The sequence below is a fragment of the Heliangelus exortis genome, chromosome 1 (assembly GCF_036169615.1).
Source record: "Heliangelus exortis chromosome 1, bHelExo1.hap1, whole genome shotgun sequence".
NCBI lineage: Eukaryota > Metazoa > Chordata > Aves > Apodiformes > Trochilidae > Heliangelus > Heliangelus exortis.
The window spans coordinates 129,645,500-129,663,725 of record NC_092422.1 but is presented as its reverse complement, the minus strand read 5'-3'; the positions used below and the strand labels follow the sequence as shown (position 1 = coordinate 129,663,725).

General features: G+C 40.0%; 1 protein-coding gene across 12 annotated transcripts in view; it reads right to left on the bottom strand.

The window, feature by feature from the left end:
* Nucleotides 1–18,177, bottom strand: part of PPP1R12A (protein phosphatase 1 regulatory subunit 12A) — a 113,639-nt gene extending 95,462 nt beyond the window's left edge. For 4 of the 12 annotated variants that reach the window (XM_071766212.1, XM_071766180.1, XM_071766235.1 and 1 more), the window contains exon 1: nucleotides 17,760–18,136. In XM_071766212.1, the coding sequence (XP_071622313.1) occupies nucleotides 17,760–17,996 (237 nt within the window). In that variant the 5' untranslated portion in view covers nucleotides 17,997–18,136. Of the gene's footprint in view, nucleotides 1–17,759 lie in introns of all 12 variants that reach the window. The other 8 variants (XR_011730269.1, XM_071766221.1, XM_071766201.1 and 5 more) reach the window with 5 other exon arrangements.
* Nucleotides 18,178–18,226: the final 49 nt, after the last annotated feature.

Genomic DNA, 18,226 nt, shown 5'->3' with positions numbered 1-18,226 from the left:
ATACCTACTAAAGAAATAAGCTCTCAGGTCTGGGAGTGGGCTGAGCAGAGACATATATATCCCTTCAGATCTCAAAAGAACGATGCTTGCATTCTTGCATTTAGACTGGAGAACTAGACTGAAGCTTGCATTTAGATTGGGAAGAACCTCTTTGTTTTGTCTGACTGAAACAAGAGAGACCATACCACAAGCTACTGAGGTCAGTATAATACCAAACAGCATTCTAAAACTGCTAAATGTATGTAGTTAAAGAAGAGCAGAGCAAAGATCACCTTATTCCGGGAACACTGGGGAGAGAGGAAAAAAATAAAGATAAAATCCAACCAGAATGTAGTAGGAAACAAGACTGGTACTCAACTGCAGTAAGTACCCAGTCACCAGGTATTTATTTGCCTTCTATGGCTGAGGACTTGAAGTTAGAATTCCAAACAAAATCAGACTGAAGACTTTAAAAAAAACAAAAAAACAAAACAAAAAAAAAAACAAAAAAAAAACAAAAAAAAAACCAAACAAAAAAACCAAAACAACCAAAACAAACAAAAAAAAAAAACAAAAAAAACCCCAAAAAACCCCACAAAAGAACCAAACCAAAAAAAGACAGCCCTCCCATTTTTATTTAATCTAAAAGTACTCAAAGATTAAGCAAATATCGTCCAGATACTTCAGTGTGAGAAGTAGTACAGCCTTACACTAGTAACTCAAAAGCTGTCATTTAAAGGTACTTTATATAGCTAATCTCATAACAGAAAGTAGCACTATGTTCACAGTGTCAATTCCTTTAGCTGAAAGGTTGTGAAACCCATGCAACAGCAACTTGTCTTCAAGCTCCAGTAGAAGGCGCTTATTAAATCACTTCAAGCAAACCACAGCTCTACTTTGTTTTGGAGGACCATTAAGAAGGTGAAAGACAGCACTTTCTACCAAAAAGCATTCCTAATCTCTGACTTGGCTACTGGGAAAGGATCCAGATCCTAACTGTTCTGCATATGTATGCCATTGTATTGGTTTTTTTGCAGCCACAGGGCACAGCTACAAGAGGCTTCTTTTTTTATAGGCAAGGTTTGAATATGGCTTCAGGGCCTGCAGTTTAAGGAGGCTGCATAATTTTTCTTCCAGTTCATGCAGGACCCTTGGGAACACATTAGCAGAACTGTTTTATAGTTTGCCTGCATATATTCCCAACTCTTCTTTTGTCAAAAATAAGACCTGAAGTAGTGCTAGTTGCAAGCTCCCATCAAAACTTGAACTATATAGCAAGCTTTCACACGAGATTAAAAATTTCTATGTCTATTAAATGATGGCTTTGAGTAAGTTTAAGCAAAGCAGAGACACTCGCAATAGAAGCAATACAAGTCCACTCAGCTTTTCTCTTTCACTTCAAAAATTAAACCAGGGATGGAAGAGTCAATCCTGCATCTAGGCAAGTACATTTATACAGCGCCTCAGTGGAGCACACAGATTCGTGGACTAATTTGTAAGCATGTGGTTTCTGTCTTCTACTTTTTTACCATCCTTTCTAGTTCAGCAATTCCACACCAACATCTCAGACTTCAGGTAATCAGAGTCGCTGCTGCGCTTGTAGGAAACTGTGCACAAGAAACTGTCAAATTATCCTAGTTTCCTGCCATTCACTCTGCAACAACTGATTAAATGATAATTAACAATAACTCCCTGAAAAAGCAGTCACAGAAATAAGTGCTGGTGGTGGGTGGAGGGGTTGGTAGAGAGAGCTGCTTGTTTTAGGGGAGCAAGCTACAGAAGGTGAAGACTATAAAGGGAAGATTTATATAACAAAACAACTTCAGATTCCAAGCTGTGCCCTCACACAAATACTTGCTACCTTCATCGGAAGGATCTCTGAATCACAGACTGAAAGCCAGTGGCAAATACTGGAATCAACTGTCAGGTGGTTGTTGGACAGAAGAGCAAAGTTATGAATTTGCCTCAGTATTTGCCTCCAGGAATTCACAGCTGCTTGGCTCTAATTTCCATCTGCAAAATGGATGATTTCCATTTTAGGAGACCAGCTCGTAGGAGGTCAGAGCAATCTGGCTACCCTTGATTACAAATCATGGTTGGTTACAAGCTGAAGGACCTGCTTAGGCCAGTACATGCACAAAATATAATCTACAGTTTATCAAAGTAAGCATACTAGAACTTCACCAGCTTAGGCAGAAGGAACAAAGAACTTTACTACTGAGATTCAGCTACTACTGAAAAATTTAACATCTGCTTTTAGCAGTTTTAGCTCAAGTGCTGAATAATCCCATACCACAGTAATAGTAAGTATTTTGACTCGATGCATTCAGAGACTTCTCTATCTTCAAATTCAGTGACCCCATACAACTCAACATATGCTTGCTGATGAGCAAGTACAGAGCATCCATGCTTCTCTTTCCCTGAAGTCCTTTGAACGGATGCAGGGAGAAAAAAGATTACTCTCTTACAGCACTTATTGGAAGATACAAAGTGTTATTCCTACTGGTATAATATAGGAAATAATTGTGACAACACAGAAAATTTGGAATTCATTCACTGTATGTGGTACGTATATTGAAGTCACATGTCAAATCCAACACAAATGCAGCCTGAGAAGGACAAAGCTCAGGTTTGCCAATTGGAACACTATCATAAAAAAAAAATTACTGCTGACATATTCACTTGAATTTTCAAACTCGAATAGAATGCTGTAAAAGTTTATTGCATCAAAGATTCAGAGGCATAATTAAAGCTAAAATAAGTATTCACTGTATAGCTGAAGAACACTGTTAACTAGACACCTGCACTATTGGTTAATCCATGTTGCCAAAACTCTAGTAAAACCAGTATGAAGTCCTAGTAATAACATGGAGATACCTCAGGTTAATTACATCACTACTACAGACCTGACAGCTCTAGAGCACACCTGCCCATTCAACCTGAACTCAAGGGATACCTTACAGTCAATAAACCATGTGGCACAGAAACACTGCCTCCTAACAGATGCAAAGAAAAGCCACTCAGTGTTAAGAATTAACTATAAATGTAGTTTACAATTTAAATGGAAGGGGAGAAAACTATATACACTTATGACCATCAGAACAGTCTTAAAAACACATTACTACTCTTTGTGCTGGAAACTAAAATTTCTTTAAGTGCCTCCAGATGCCTCCAACTAAGTATAAAACTAGACAAAGAATCAGGAATGCTACAAGTTTGCTCTTACCTATAACCTCTTGATACTTGCTGATAGAATACCCCTTTCTGTTGTAAACATGTACCTTCTTTTAACTACAGCATCTTCTGCAGAAGCTTTTCACTGAGCTTTATATTAGAACTACTACAGCTTTCACCAAAAACAGTCCAATGTGACAATTTTACACTCTCAGTCATCAAGATGAAGAGCTTCCATTTGATTCTGACTTTTGTGGATATGAGCTGTGATACAGCCGAAGAGATCAACCTGATGACAAGTCAAAAACCACAGGTTAAACAGGCCTCAGAATATACAAGACAGCATTCAATTACAAGATAGCAAAGCAGCCAGAACTACTGGATCAACTGCAGAAACACACCTTGCTGGCTAAAGAGATGATTCTCTTAGCATGATGGACCAGTCCATTTAGGCAGTAGTTTGTTGCCTTATTGCATTTTTCACTTTAGACACTGCCAAACTGAAGGTGCAATTTGACAAATTAAGTGCTATATTCACCCCATCCACCCCCATAAAGTCGATGAGGCAGACAAATTACCTTTCCTTAGTTATTCCAGCAGGCCACCAGTCTGCTACTCACCCTTCATGTATGAGGACAATCTTCTAAGCAGCAGCTTTTCCCCAGTCAGAATCCTCTTCTAAATTGGCAACAGCACTATTGTCATATGACTAAGTTGTTTAGGGGAAGGAGGGAATCATACTTTCCTCCAAGACACTGACAACTTTTCACCATGTTCAGAGAAATGGTTAACAACTTCTTTACAGGCATTATGTTATCATAGAGTCAGGTTCCACCAACAGATAAAAGTCAGTCACTGAAGTATCTGGAACATTCAGAAACTAAGAAAACAATAGAAAACCCACACATCACATTGTGCTTAAAGCAGGCAAATTACCTGCATCTTAATATAAGAACTTAAGAAAAATTTTTACATGCAACTTCTAAAGCCAGAACATTAATAAAATCGGACTTAACGTAGAAATATTTGAGGTAAATAGCCTAACAGAGTCACCAATATTCTCAGTGAAATGAGACTCACTAGAACTGACAGTATTTCACTATCTACACATCAAGATCAATAAAAGCAAGAATTCACAAAAATCTTTGGTTTACGTAATTGGCTACAGGAATAACTCTTCATAATCTGCTATTCCTTGAATTAAGTTGATTTAAAATATTCCAGAGATAGAAATTTATTGTGCAATCATGGTTTGGAGGGGATGGAGTCTCATCTTAGGTATATTCAGAAGTCAAGAGGAGCAGAGATGTAAATATCCTATATACCAATGGTTGCTGATACTACCAACAAAAGGAAGCAAACCTGAAACACACCTTTCCCAAAGGAAAAAAAAAAAGGCCACATGTTGGATTGCAATAAGCATCATTATGCTGTTTTACTCCCTAGAGATGTTGTCTTGAATTCAGAGCCTTTTTTCATAACTCTAACAGCACAAAATAATTAAACAGTGCTGCTTGCTTAAAGTTATAAGGCTAAAGAATTTGATTGCCAAGATCCAGTTTCTATAAAATAAGTAAACCAAGGAGGACAGGAAAAAAACATGCAGTTTTCCTGAAAAAAAAATTCCTACATTTGTCACTGTAATATGACTAGGATTGTATTTTCCACGCTGTCTTTCCCTGTACCCACCTTTGAGTAAGTCAAAGAACTTCTTCAAAGAGTAACTTACGCAACTGTACAATATAATATAATCATCACAGCTACTGAAGTACAGAAGTGTAGTGATAAAAAAATTTGTGATGTCATTCCTAGTGACACTCCTCAGTTTTATAGCCTATCACATGAGTTCAGTTGTCAAAACACCACAAGTCAGACTTCAAGACATCTTTGTTTTAATAAATGAAGATTCTGTCTTAAGGCTTAAAGAATTCTAATAATGAAGTAGTATTTGTATTTGTATTTAAGATGCAATAAAGCTATCTAAATCAGTTGACTTAAGCTGTTATTTGCTTAAACTTCAAATGAACAAATTTGCAAATATTAACAGAATGCAAAGCATGTTATCAATTACATTATGAGCACTGAGACATAACAAAGCAAAATGAAAAAAAAAAAAACAACTTCCATATTTAAGTCATTTAACATACACATTGAAAAAAAAAGTTACGTGACTGTAGAGAAAAAAATTTAAAGTCCTCAAAATCCTGTAAGGAAGACATTAGGACAGCAAAGCCTCCCGAACACAGTCACTAGAGTTTCTATTTTGAAGACTAAGAACTTGTTACTCTATGTGCAGATAAGCAAACAGCTGCTAAGATACAAAGTCGCTGGAGGATCTCCAAAAAGGGGAAAATGACACATCTCTTCATGCAAACACCTGAGTCATATCTCTGTGTAGCTGATGATAAACCACATCACTGAAGAATCTAGGGCTCTGATGCCAACAGAGGCTTCTTAATACAAAGTTAGTTTACCTTTTATTTACATACTGTATTTTTGAAAATTATCAATACTACTAAGTTTTCCCATGTTGGGATTTTCTTGTTTTCGTGTTTTAATCCAGCATATAAACCTGAAATGACTGGGCACTTACTCTGAAACAGAATGCCAAACAAGAGCATCAACACTTTTTAAAATCCACCACCTTGTTAATTGAGTATTTTGTTTTAGCAGGCTTTTCTGACTCCTGTAAAGTTTCTGTTAAGTCAAACTGAAGCTGGCACCCAACAGCTGACCTTACCACAGAAAGTGCTCCATACAAATCCAGAAAAACTCCCCTATTTCCACCGCCCTTGTACTAGAGAACCTCCCAGTGACTGGGCTCCATAAAGCTATGATCAATTCTTTCACGGGTGGGCTTCTTGCAGCAATAGATGTCAGGTCCAGACACATTTAAATTGATTTTAATCCCTCACAAATGCATCATTGAGTCAATCCATTTGCCACATCAAAATACAAAACATCACCCAATGCAGTGTGCCCTCCTCATTTTGAGTTGTGTGTAAATTTTTTTCTTTCCTCTGTTGCACTGAACATGGATATGAACATCATCTTGGGTTACTCTACCATTCCTCCCTTGGTGACAGGATGGACAATTATGCTGGAGTCAAGAGAAAATTCAAGTCACCAAATGGCTACCGTAGACTTATTTAACTTCATCTGTACTCCTAGGCAGAAACTGAAAGCTTCTTAAAGTAAGTCAGGCTATTAGCATTTTGCATCAGAACTGGCAATTACTGTAGCATTCTGGACACAGTACACTTCTCTAACTGGACTAACTCTAACTGGACAAACTGAGTTCTTATCTATAAATCTTAATTGGTAGACACAAAATAGGGCAACGACTTAAAGTGAGTGGCTAATCAGTTAGAAGCCTCCAGTCATCCAACCAAATATAACCAAGTACTGAATATCATAGCTGCTACTTAGATTTCATGTTTACTTTACATGATCTTTATGAAGTGAGAACTGGAAAAGCTGATTACGAGAAACCTCAACTCCAACAGTAATTTTACTGAAGAACTGTATTCAATTGTACTCAAAACCATATTAAATATTGTACTGGTCTTTAAGAAACTTATCCAAGGTGGTACTTTTCCTTGAGGGGAAAAGGGAAATTACTTGTTTGAGCATGAAGTTCTTAGTGAAGGCTATGTAACTTTCAAATACTTTGAAAGTACAAATACCTCTAGACTAAAATAACACCAAAACTAACAAACTAAACCTGAATACCAGCTAACCTGAAACTTTTAAGAAGACAGATGAAACAGTCCTTCCCAGGCATGCTAAGATATTACCATACAGTCACCTGGCACTTCCAACATATGATGCACGTTTCTGGAAACAGCATTTCTATCCTCTGTGGCATACTCACATCTATCAATACAGCATAGCTTTGCTTTTCTACAGGGGGAAATGCTGTTTAGGAACTTACTGCTTTTTATACTTTAAAAAATAAGAATTTTAATCGCTGGAGTCCAGTGAATACATCTCAAGATGCCACAAACTAATTCCATGATAAAAAAGGCAAAGGGACAGCTAAAATGGAAATAAGCTTTCCGCCCGGTGATATAAATACCTTCTCCTGCACATTCCCTTTCATGAAAATGGAAGGGTCGTACCTGACATGCTGATACTACCGAAGTGGTAGAAGTTATCTACCACACCATCATGTAAACTGAGCATCTGACACTAAATATTTTTTCCCCAATCAGTGGTAGTCAACTAACTACAGTTATCAGCATGTAAAAGCTCTGTCTCCTCTACACAAAGAAAAAGGAAAAAATCCCTAGTCAGCATTTAGCTTTTTTTAAGTAACCTCATCATATGACAGCACTGTCTTTTAACGTTGCTTAGATGCTTGGACAGTACGCGGATACCAAACTTGACAGCCTTCTGAAACTAGATTGCCTTTGCTATTCATTAGTGCAAAGCTAGCTTATTAGCAATGCATTAGACAGAAACTACTAGTTTTAAGTGAAGGATAACTAGACACAGAGGTTACCACTAGGATAATCCAATTCAAGAACAACTCTCTAGAGGAAGTTAGGGAGAGGATAAAAAGCCCCACATCTTTCATGCTGCTTTCCTGAAAGCGAGTACTACCTCTTCAAAACAAGAATTCCTGCATAGAAGCATCCAGAGGCTCCCTGTGTTTACATCCTTTACATCAACATCTAAAGTTGCATCCAGCACTGTAGATGTGGCCAAAGCAAGTTTTGCCAGGCAGTTACCTCCTGGATCCCAAATACATTTCCTCTAAGTTAGGTCCTTCTTTTCACAAGCTATTACAACTTATAAATTAATGTAGATTCCCCCCCTCCAGTTTTATATTATTTATATTTTATATGATGTTTATACCTGGACCTATTTGTGTACCAACATTAATTTTTTTTATTCTTATTCTAAAAGCAAGAACTGCAACAATTTTTTGCAGTATTCATCTGAAGCAGTGAAATCTTTTAACAAAGAGTAGAAAAGGTATTCCAAAAATCCAAAAGCCACTTGAGTTTACAAACACAGACCTGTAATTATAATCAACAGTCTTTACTATACTATGCAGTACAGCATCCTCTCCAATTGCTGAGAAAAGTATTGGAAAAGCTCTCCCCCACCATGACAACTTATATGGATCAATAACTGATAAAACACTTTTACAAAATATTAAATATGTCTTCCAGCATTCACACCAAGTTGTCTTGTCTTTTCCTTTTAAACAGTAGTTTTCAAATCATCACTGCTGTGTAAGTAGTATCATAGAATCATAGAATCCTAGGGGTTGGAAGGGACCTCGAAAGATCATCTAGTCCAACCCCCCCTGCCAGAGCAGGGCCCCCTAGAGTACATCCCCTAGGAACGTGTCCAGGCGGGTTTTGAATGTCTCCAGTGAAGGAGACTCCACAACCCCCCTGGGCAGCCTGTTCCAGGGCTCTGTCACCCTTACAGTAGGTAAAATGTACCTATAAAGTAACTTCATGAGCAAGGTAAGACTGTGGAAAAATATAACATAGCAAATTGCATGTAAAAATACAAAGAAATTATTTTGCAAAAAACCAAGTTTGAGGACAGCTCGACTGAAATAGAGGGCTGTCATATACCTGTAAGTGACTTTCTCCAGCATTTTATATTACAAGTGTTAAGCACAAGAGCCACTAGATCTCTTAAGTTACTCCCTTACATAGTTGGGGAAAAGTTGCTTCTCCTCCTAAGCATACAAGTACCTGATAAGCACTGTGTCATATAAGTCTTACCATTCAATACCACTACTATACATATACAAATTTAGCTATACAGACAGACATGCCAGCATTTGGCCAGGTCAACTGCAGGCAAGTAGAAAATGAGTGACCAAAAAGCAGTATTCAGAGAGATTCACAAACAAAAACCCACTGACAGCCAGTGTCAGTGTAACTCAGCTGCACTGCTACACTCAGAAGCCACGAAACTGAGGTTACACAGTTGTTCTTCTTAAACTTTTAATTTCCACTGAGCAGGAGACAAAGTACAGACTCCTCATGAAAAAAAAAAAATCATTATCAGGAGGACTCAAAATAATTCATGTTGCAGTAGGTGAACAAATAAAAGTGGTAGCAAACTGTGAAGTTTGGCAAGCTTTCTAAAAACATTGTTTTATATGGTCTGATAGAAATGAGATTATAAATTAACAACAGGAGTCCCAATTTGGCCCCCAGGCACAATGCTGTCACCCTCATCTTCACTTGGACTAAAACATAAGGCAATTTATTTTTGCCCAAGTTCACAGCAAGTTCAGCACCTAAAGCATGAGGCTGGATTGATTTTAACACATTTCCAAAAACAACAGGTTAATAAAACAAGTTTAAGCATTGTTGACTCTTTGTAGCTAGATTTTAAAAAGAAAACAATGCTGCATAAGCAGGTTTACTTATATTTGATAGAATACAAGGAAGATAGTCAAAAGTTAACACTGATCTAGGAGATATTACCATTTTTTCAATTGTTCCATCTCTGGGATGGGTGGGGGTACACTTTTAGAAAATTCTCATTGATTTCATTAAGATTATGCACTTAATTAAACCTACTCATTCAAGTGTAATTGCATACGTTCACAAATATGCTGCAAGCAAGAACACTTCTGTTAACACTTGGGATGAAATGCTCTGCAGCTTTAAAATAAATTTTCCACTTCAGTAAGGGAAGCACAGGTTTTCAATCAAGAACGTTAAAGCAAATTTCAGGACATTAGTCAAAAGTCAAAAGTTTCAAAGCCCAAAGTCCAAAATGGTATTTTAATTTCAAAAGGGGCCCGCTAAGATCCCAGATTTGACAGAGGAATGCAGATTCTCAGTGAAAGCTTCACCGAAGTACTTTCAGAAGGCACCACTGACCACACACATACATCAGCTACATTCACCTTTGTAACCAGATGAAGATACTGTATTTTTTGCTTTAGACAAATAAGAAGCCTAAGTGTGGAATTAAGAAAAATACAATGTTAGGCAAGTCCATCCCAAAAATTTGAAACAGAACTATTAACAAACAAGTTTCATGTTGCTAATGTTCATCCTAGTCATGTAGAAAGGCTAAAAATGAGGTTGCAAATGCTGATCAATTGTTTTTCAGGGGTTTCACCCTCTTCTTAAAGCCAACTCCACTCTTCTCTCTTCAACAGACCTTTAGAAGCCATTAGTCTAAAATATATTTTCAATGGGGTAAGTGCTAACACCACCCAGGCATAAATGGGTAACAGCCTTGTTCAAAGACTTCATCATATTGCTCTCATTTTGGTTATGTGAACAAGTCCTCAAAGATTCAGCGTTTCAAGGATATGGAAAGGGGCTGATTCAGTGTTCTCAAAAAACAGAAACAAAAAAAAGCTGGGTACCGGGTCTTGTCAAAACAAAGCATAAAAAAACCCAATAAAATAAATAAAATCCAGAAATTCTTCCCCTCTATCCCTAAGCGTTCTGGTCATCTTCTGCCTTCTTGTTCTATCCTTAGTCTTGAAATCACTAGAAAGGAAACAACTGAGGAACGCTGTCCCTCTTATGACATGTTTTCCATTGACTGTCATTTCAGGAATGCATATAAGAAAGCAAAGCAGCTTGGAATGATTCCACCCATCCAGCAGCATCAGAAGCTGCCCAGACTACCAACAGCTCCACTGCCTTGGAGCTGCATTCCAGTTTGCATTTTTACAGTTGCCAAGATTAATAAGGAAAGATCTACTGTTAAGCACTGATATCAACATTTGTTAGGTAAATGTCTTCATACACTGCATGTCCTATATGCATATACTCTGTAATGACACTACAGTATGGCAGTTACAAGGCATATTTTACAATTTCTTGGTTGCAAGAGCCTCAGAAGGGTGTACTCATGCTTCAGTTGTCTGAAACCACCACCACATTTTTTTCCAGAGAGTATTAGCTTTTCTAAGTCTAACCTGTCTGAATATATTCCTGGACAAAACTTAAGTATTTGCTAGAACACATGCACGTTCCTCAATTCTATACACTGCCAGCTCAGCTTCAGGAGTTACAATTACACAGAAAGAGGCAAGGAATTTACTAGACTCTTGATTTTTAAGAAGATCACAGTAAGTGTCTTACTAGCCAAAGTAACACCTTTGAGAAAGATAGCAAATGTGACTGTGAGCAAAGGGATAAACAAGATCTGGACAGGAACCTGCAAAACCATCTGTTCTAACTAAAATTTAGCATATACCTTTAAGCCTGGAATACAGATCCTCAGTTAGATGATCTAAATTGTAGCTCTACTAATGATTTAGACTGACTGCTTCTGACTCCTAGCTTCAGATTTAACTAATAAATTCATACTTAGTCATTTGGTAAAAAAATAACACGCTTGCTACTACAACACCAAGATCAAAAAGGCCTCAAATCAAGCTTGTTCACATCAATTTCATCCATTCAAGAGCACATCTCATCTACTCTTACAAGGTAATTTTGATGTACTATCATTAAAAAGTGTTCTAGTGATACCAAGATTATGCCAGAATACACAGGAAACACTTTACTGTAAATGCAGCAGTATGCTAGAGAAAATTTATAGCTGTAGACCAGCAGAAATTGTCCCTGAACATTAGCTTTGGCAAATACTCAAGTCTTGCCAGCTGCATTTATCCCTACATTAAAAGTAGAAATTTTCCTCCATAACTTTTCCTCTAGGCTCAAGCAATGTGAAAGTTAACTAGATTTAAACACTTAAAATAATTACTATAGGCTAAAATAGACTTGGGTTGATCAGTTTGTGCACAGGAAATATCCATATCAATGAGAACTGCTATGCAACCAGACAAAAAAAATCCCAGGTTCAAACCTGACAGACACTTGGAGATAATAAATCTAAAAAGGTGAAAAGATTGCCAATTTTTTTCTCTTATACAACACCAAGCAGAAAAGAACTCTTTTGAATGCTGCTTTTGAATTTCCACTGTCATGTTAAAGTATATTATGAAGAATCACATATTTTTCTCTTCATGCCTCCATTTCAAATAGTAAAAAAACCCCCAAAGTTTAGATGGCAAGATCAGTAGGAAGTTAACGAGTACTTACTGTAGAATCAGAACCTAGCTGCTGTAACTATGGAGAGAAAGATCTATGGCCCACACAAGAATCAACTTCTATCACAAAAGAGATTTTAAGCAAATATGCCTCTGTAGCCTAATTACTGAGTGAACATTACACTTCAAGACTCAAAAGCTGTGCTTTGTTGTACTGACAGAGAATTTAAAAAATACATCAAGATAATATTATAGACGCTGAGTAAAATACTCCAAATTCTAGGCTGTACATCATCTACAATGAGAACATTAGAGAGTTTGGTGGGTGGGAGATTGTTTCCCCTCCAAGCAGTGAGATTCAGGTACCAGGTTCATACTTGAGTACAAACCTTTCTGTATGAAAATAAGCTCTCTTACTTGGCAGTCTTGAAAAATTATGTAGTTTACCATACACACCAGCTTTTTCACTCTTCAAAAGAGGCAGTGGGGAAGTCATAGCCATGAGGTTACTGAGATAGCTTTCAACTACTTCCATACCCTCCTTACCCTTGGTTGTTGGGTGCTGCTGCTATGATGCAAACACCCTAGAGATTTAAGACTGCAGCAACCTGTTCTTTGCTCTTATAACTTCACACGCTCTGCATGCTGTGTCCTCCACTCAAATAAATAACCTGTGTTATCATTCCTCAAAAAGGATCCCAAGAGTGAAGCCTTAATGCCCCCTATTCTATTCTAAAGCAAAGGGATTCTATCTATGGTGGTAGATTCTACATCTTTTTTTCACCACTTCTTGCTGTCTGAGAGGTTGTCATAATAAGAAGAGTTGATGCCAACCGTAACAATATCCTTTACTATATCAGGTTCTATGAGCATGCCACCAAGAGTCTTGTCAGAATTTTTCACATAAACTATCTATTGCAGAAACTGTCAAAAAGGAAAGTATTTCTTATCCAAGGAATAAATCCCACAGAACCCTCAAGAAATACTGGGGCAGCAATAACAGTCCTTAATCGGTTACAAAGAATAAGTGTTCACGCATCTGTGAAGGGTTTCTCAGCATCCTAATTACTACTGAGGGATCAGCACAGTCCTATAGCAGTGGCATCAAATCAAAATTTCTATATAACACTGCATACTGCTATGTCTGCAAACTGATACATAACTACAAGGTGGTAAAACAGTCTCCTCTTCATACTTCATTTAGCACTGGAGGAGCTGCACAAAAACACAGGTATTTGCAACTGAGATAGCCTTTAGGGAACTCTGCTTAATTAAACTGTACTTGTCCAGAGTTAAAAGAGAGCATGTGAATACTTCGTTAAGGGTAAGGAGCCTCTCTTCCTGTTCAGCCTTCACCAAAGACAACACCTACTGTAGTCAACAATCCCCATGCAAACAGCCAAGACAATTTCCCTTATTTTAACTCCAAAGCAGTACCCGCCCCAGGAAGAAGCAAGATCAAGACAGCAGGACATGCTTCCTTCATGCTATGTGGTGGAATTAGGCCACAGCACCCATCTTCTTCACCCAAAGAGAATGAGGCCAAAAAACAGGTTACCACCTCCTAAGTCTGAGCAGCATTAAGAAAAAGGGCAATCAAAAAGGAGGCTGCATAAATTGGCATACCTAACCACAGCCTAATCTTCTTTATCAGGAGCATGCAGGTACTCCACAGCCCCACACCCCGTGCTCCCAAGAGAGCAGCATGCACAGGAAATCCAGCCCTCCAGGAAACTGGTCACATCATGGTCCCTTCCCACCACATGAAGCCTTCCCATGGTGCTGCCCAGAAATGAGGGGGGCCCTTCTCTTTCCTGTTTCAAGCTCTATGTAACTTTAAGACAAACTACGTTCAGTCACTTAAGCAATAAATTCCAATCAGAGCTAGTAAACCAAGTTCTCTTCCATGGAGGACAAGGAAGAGAGTCCCAATTTCTGTGGAAAGACAGGTGCTAAACTTTCAGGATGACACAACTGACTCCCAGTATGTCCACCTTAGATAAGACCAGGTTTTATTGAAAACTGTACATAGTCCATTCTTAACATTATTTCTGAATATGCCACTTTTCCCACCCTTTGGAGAAACTATTAGCCTGCAAGGTCAGAGCTCACCTTCAGGCTTCCAACTGTAAATCAGCAACTCTTCTTTCTGGTCTCAAAGATATATATGCACAATATGTACATAATATGCAGGATAATGCAGCAGAACACATACTACCCTGCTACAATATCCCACATTGCATAGATGGCTTATAACTAGAAAAATGTTAAGCTGAGTTTCATCCTTTGCACTCAAGGCCTAACCTGAATTTAAAAGATGCTAAAGAAAATTAAATTTGAACCCAACATAATATACAGGAATAATCACCATCATCTAATGACAAATTTTTCCCCTTCTAAAACACTTTCAACTCAAAGAAATTTAACTGACATGTCCTCAGACATGATGCACTCAAGTTCACTCATTTATGCACATGCAAATATAAAACCAAGTCACTCATTGGCATAGCCAAGTGATGAAGAAAGTACCTGCACATATATATATACAGACATACACACACTCCCTCTTCCTCCTCTAAGCTACCAAGCCAACTATAATTATTTCTTTCCTGTATGCATTGAAACAATTTTCATAAAACTTTCAGATGGTGATTGCATTCTATTCCACTGATAAAGGAAAAGTTTTTCTAATTGTTTTAGTAACAAAGCTTATTGCTCCATTAAAAAACAGATTTGAAGTTCACCAGAATTTCAGGTACTTTCTCCTCAGCACTTCCAATCACTTGGGCTGTGGAAAAGAAAAACACAGCTTAAGCCTCTTCCTGTAACTGCCATATTTAGCAGGAAAAACAAAGGCTGAATAGTATATTAAATATTTAACACCACTGCATTTTTTCTCAATAGCCAAAAAACAAGTTAGATGCAAGACAAAAAGAACACATCCCAATAAAGGTAGTCACTTTATCTTTGCCGAGATAAATTTATTCCTGTGAAGCAGTAAAGTCTACATGGTATTTGTCAGACAACATAAAAACACACCAAACAAACAAGAAACTCACAAAGCAACAGCAAACCATGACAGTCAAACACAACCATGTGGACTTCGATACAACTGACATCAGTCAGTTAAAACTCTGCTAGGAAGAATGACAAGTTTTTGAAGAGTTTCCTTGGGGAACAGATACAGCTTTCTTCCATGCCACAGCCAAATCTGATCAAATGAGTTCTGTTTCTAGACTGAATCATGTGTGATTTGCACCTTTAATACAACATATTAAAGGAAAATAAGATTTATCGATAATAAGAATAAGGTGAAACTATTCAGAGTTGGTCACGGGCAGAGGTTTGTTGCATGATTTTTTTTAAATAGCAACAAGATGATAACTTCACCATTAATTTTCTTTGCTTTTAATATCATAAAGCAAAAAAAGCCTCTTTAGTATCACTGGAGGAGGTGAGAAGGGTAAGGAGAAAGTGAACAAGAGTTTTAGCAGTGATGTAAATCTTCACCTCTGTTCCCTTAGACCTAGTTCATTGAAACTGCAAGCTGAATACGGGTAAGAAGGGGAAAATAAGCTCATAATTATCTTTATTAAAGTTTTGTTATAGTACCAAAGCCAACATGAAAATGCTTTCTGGACTTCATGAAGACAGGTAACATTGTTCATCTCTTATTCTAGCTACAGAGTTAAACCAGAGGTCATCCATCCCTTTCTACCAATCACTGGAGTACAGTAACTTGTTGACCTCATGATCTAACCAGTTACGGTTTAACTTCTAATACAGAGCTCCCTGAAAGCACGAAGCAATCATAACTAGATTAGAAAAGGATAAATACATAAAATCTCACTACCAAGTGACAGGCTAGCCTGAAGTCAAGTAACCGTGCAGCAGTAACATGCTGACAGGCTTAACCACAACACACATTCATTCTTCCACTTCAGTTCACAACTGAAAGTAAACCAAGACCCTTTACAGGGGAGCAAGTGACAACTTATACACAGGAAATATAGCAAAGAGTAACAGAATTCTGTATCTGATGTTCAGGAAGGGATTCTGTCCAGTACTATGGGGCGACTTATGTATGTGGAGAGACTTACATATTTGAAAAACTATATGGGATGGATAAAATACATTAAGCACATGAGGTGGTGAATTTAAGAAAAGCACTGTGTAGCAACAATGTCCTAATTACCTTGCCTAACCATTTTAGGAAGATTTCTACTTGATCAACCTACATCTAACGAGACTAGTTTTTTTTAAACTATTAAAATTTCCAAACTTAATAACAAGAAATGAACCTGTCAGAATTTTTTCTCTTTTTTTTTTTTTTTTTGCTTTTCTTTTACTTTTTGGATACACAGTGAATCTAATACTGCGTGGAATCTTTTGGCCTACTAGAGAAAAACTATTCGGGCAAACCCGCATTATCTCTGGATTGCCACAGCCTTTCCTTATTTGGCTAACGTTTTGAGATTCCAACCAGACTGCTATGAAGTTCAACATGCACAAAGCATCCATTTTGAGGAAACTTCACAGCCAGTTTCCCTTCCATTCCCTCCCTTTCCCCAAGTGAAAGTTATCTCCCTCAGCACCAACCCCCCCACACACACATAACACACACATACACACACATACCCACGCCAGAACAAAGCAATATGGATTCGGGTTTTTTTTGTGTGTGTTTTTTTTTTTTTTTTTTTAAACGGCTCTCCAACGATACCAAAGCAAAAACCTAAGAGCCCTGCTCCCCTTAAAGTTCAGCTTTTACAATGCGGCAGAAGCCATCACTAAAGAAAGCGTGCAGCCTGTTACCGACACACGTTTCTAAATTAGGAACAAAACACTGGTTTCCCTTAGAAACCGGAAAGATACAGATGATGATCCGTCTCTCCACACGCCAGCCCGCACACCCGAGCGGGGTTTAATCGGCTCAAGGGCTGCGAAACTGGGGAGAGGGGGGAGCAGGAAACTGCTACCGGGACCGCGGGCAAGCGGCAGTCTGGGCAAGCTCCCCCCGGGGCGAGACCGCCCTCCCTCGCTTGCCGGCCACCACCCCTCCGCCCGGGGGCACCTGTCCCTGTCCCCGTCCCCTCCTGGCCGCCTGCCGGACTCGGCGGGACAAGGCCCGCCTCCCCCCTCTCCCTCCCGAAGGAGACGCTGCCAACAGGGGAACGGAGGCGAGCGGGGAAAGCGAAAGAGGGTCGGCGGCACCTCCTCCCAGCTGAACGGGAGGCCCAACCACCCCTTCCCGACACCCGGCCCACGGGGAGGGGGCGCAGCCTCTCGCCCCTCCGGCCCAGGGGCTCAGGCCTCCCCCCCAGCGGCCCCCTCCCGCCGCCCGCCCCCGAGCCTGACCCCGGTCGCCACCACCTCCCGCCCCGCGCTCCCGGCCCCTCCCCGCCCCGACACCCCCCAGCGGAGGCGAGAGCAGCCGCCTCCGGCCCCTTCTTCCACCGCCTCTCCCCGGGGGGGTACTTGGCCGGCCGGCCGGCCTCACACCCTCCCCCCCCCCCCCCTTTCCTTGCTTGCCCAAGCCCCGGTCCCGCCGCCGATCTCGGCCAGCCCCCGCCCCGGCCGGCGGGAAGGGCTCCGCACCGACCTGGTGGAGCGCGGTGAGCCCGTCCACATTGGCGTAGTTGATGTCGGCGCCCCGCTCCAGCAGCCGCAGCACCTCCTCGGTGTCCCCGCTGGAGCAGGCGGCCAGAAAGACGGCGCCGTCGTCGAACTTCACCTTGGTCTTTTTACGCTTGACTACGGGCGGCTCCAGGTCGGTCTCGGAGCCGATCCAGCGCTTCAGCTGCTCATTCCGCTTCTGCTTGGCGTCCGCCATCTTCATACCCCGCTCCCGCCTGGCCCCCTTCGCTAACGCCGCACGGAGGATAGACTATATACCGCCAGTATCCCACAGCGCACCGCGGCCCGCAGTTGCCCTCGCTGGCTCACCCACCCAGATGGAGGGCGCAGGGCGGGAGGGAGGGAACCGGCGGGGCGGGGCGGCGGCCTTGTTAGCATAACCCCGCGAGAGTGCGGGGAGGCGGGGACAGGGACGGGAGGTGACGGGGTGGC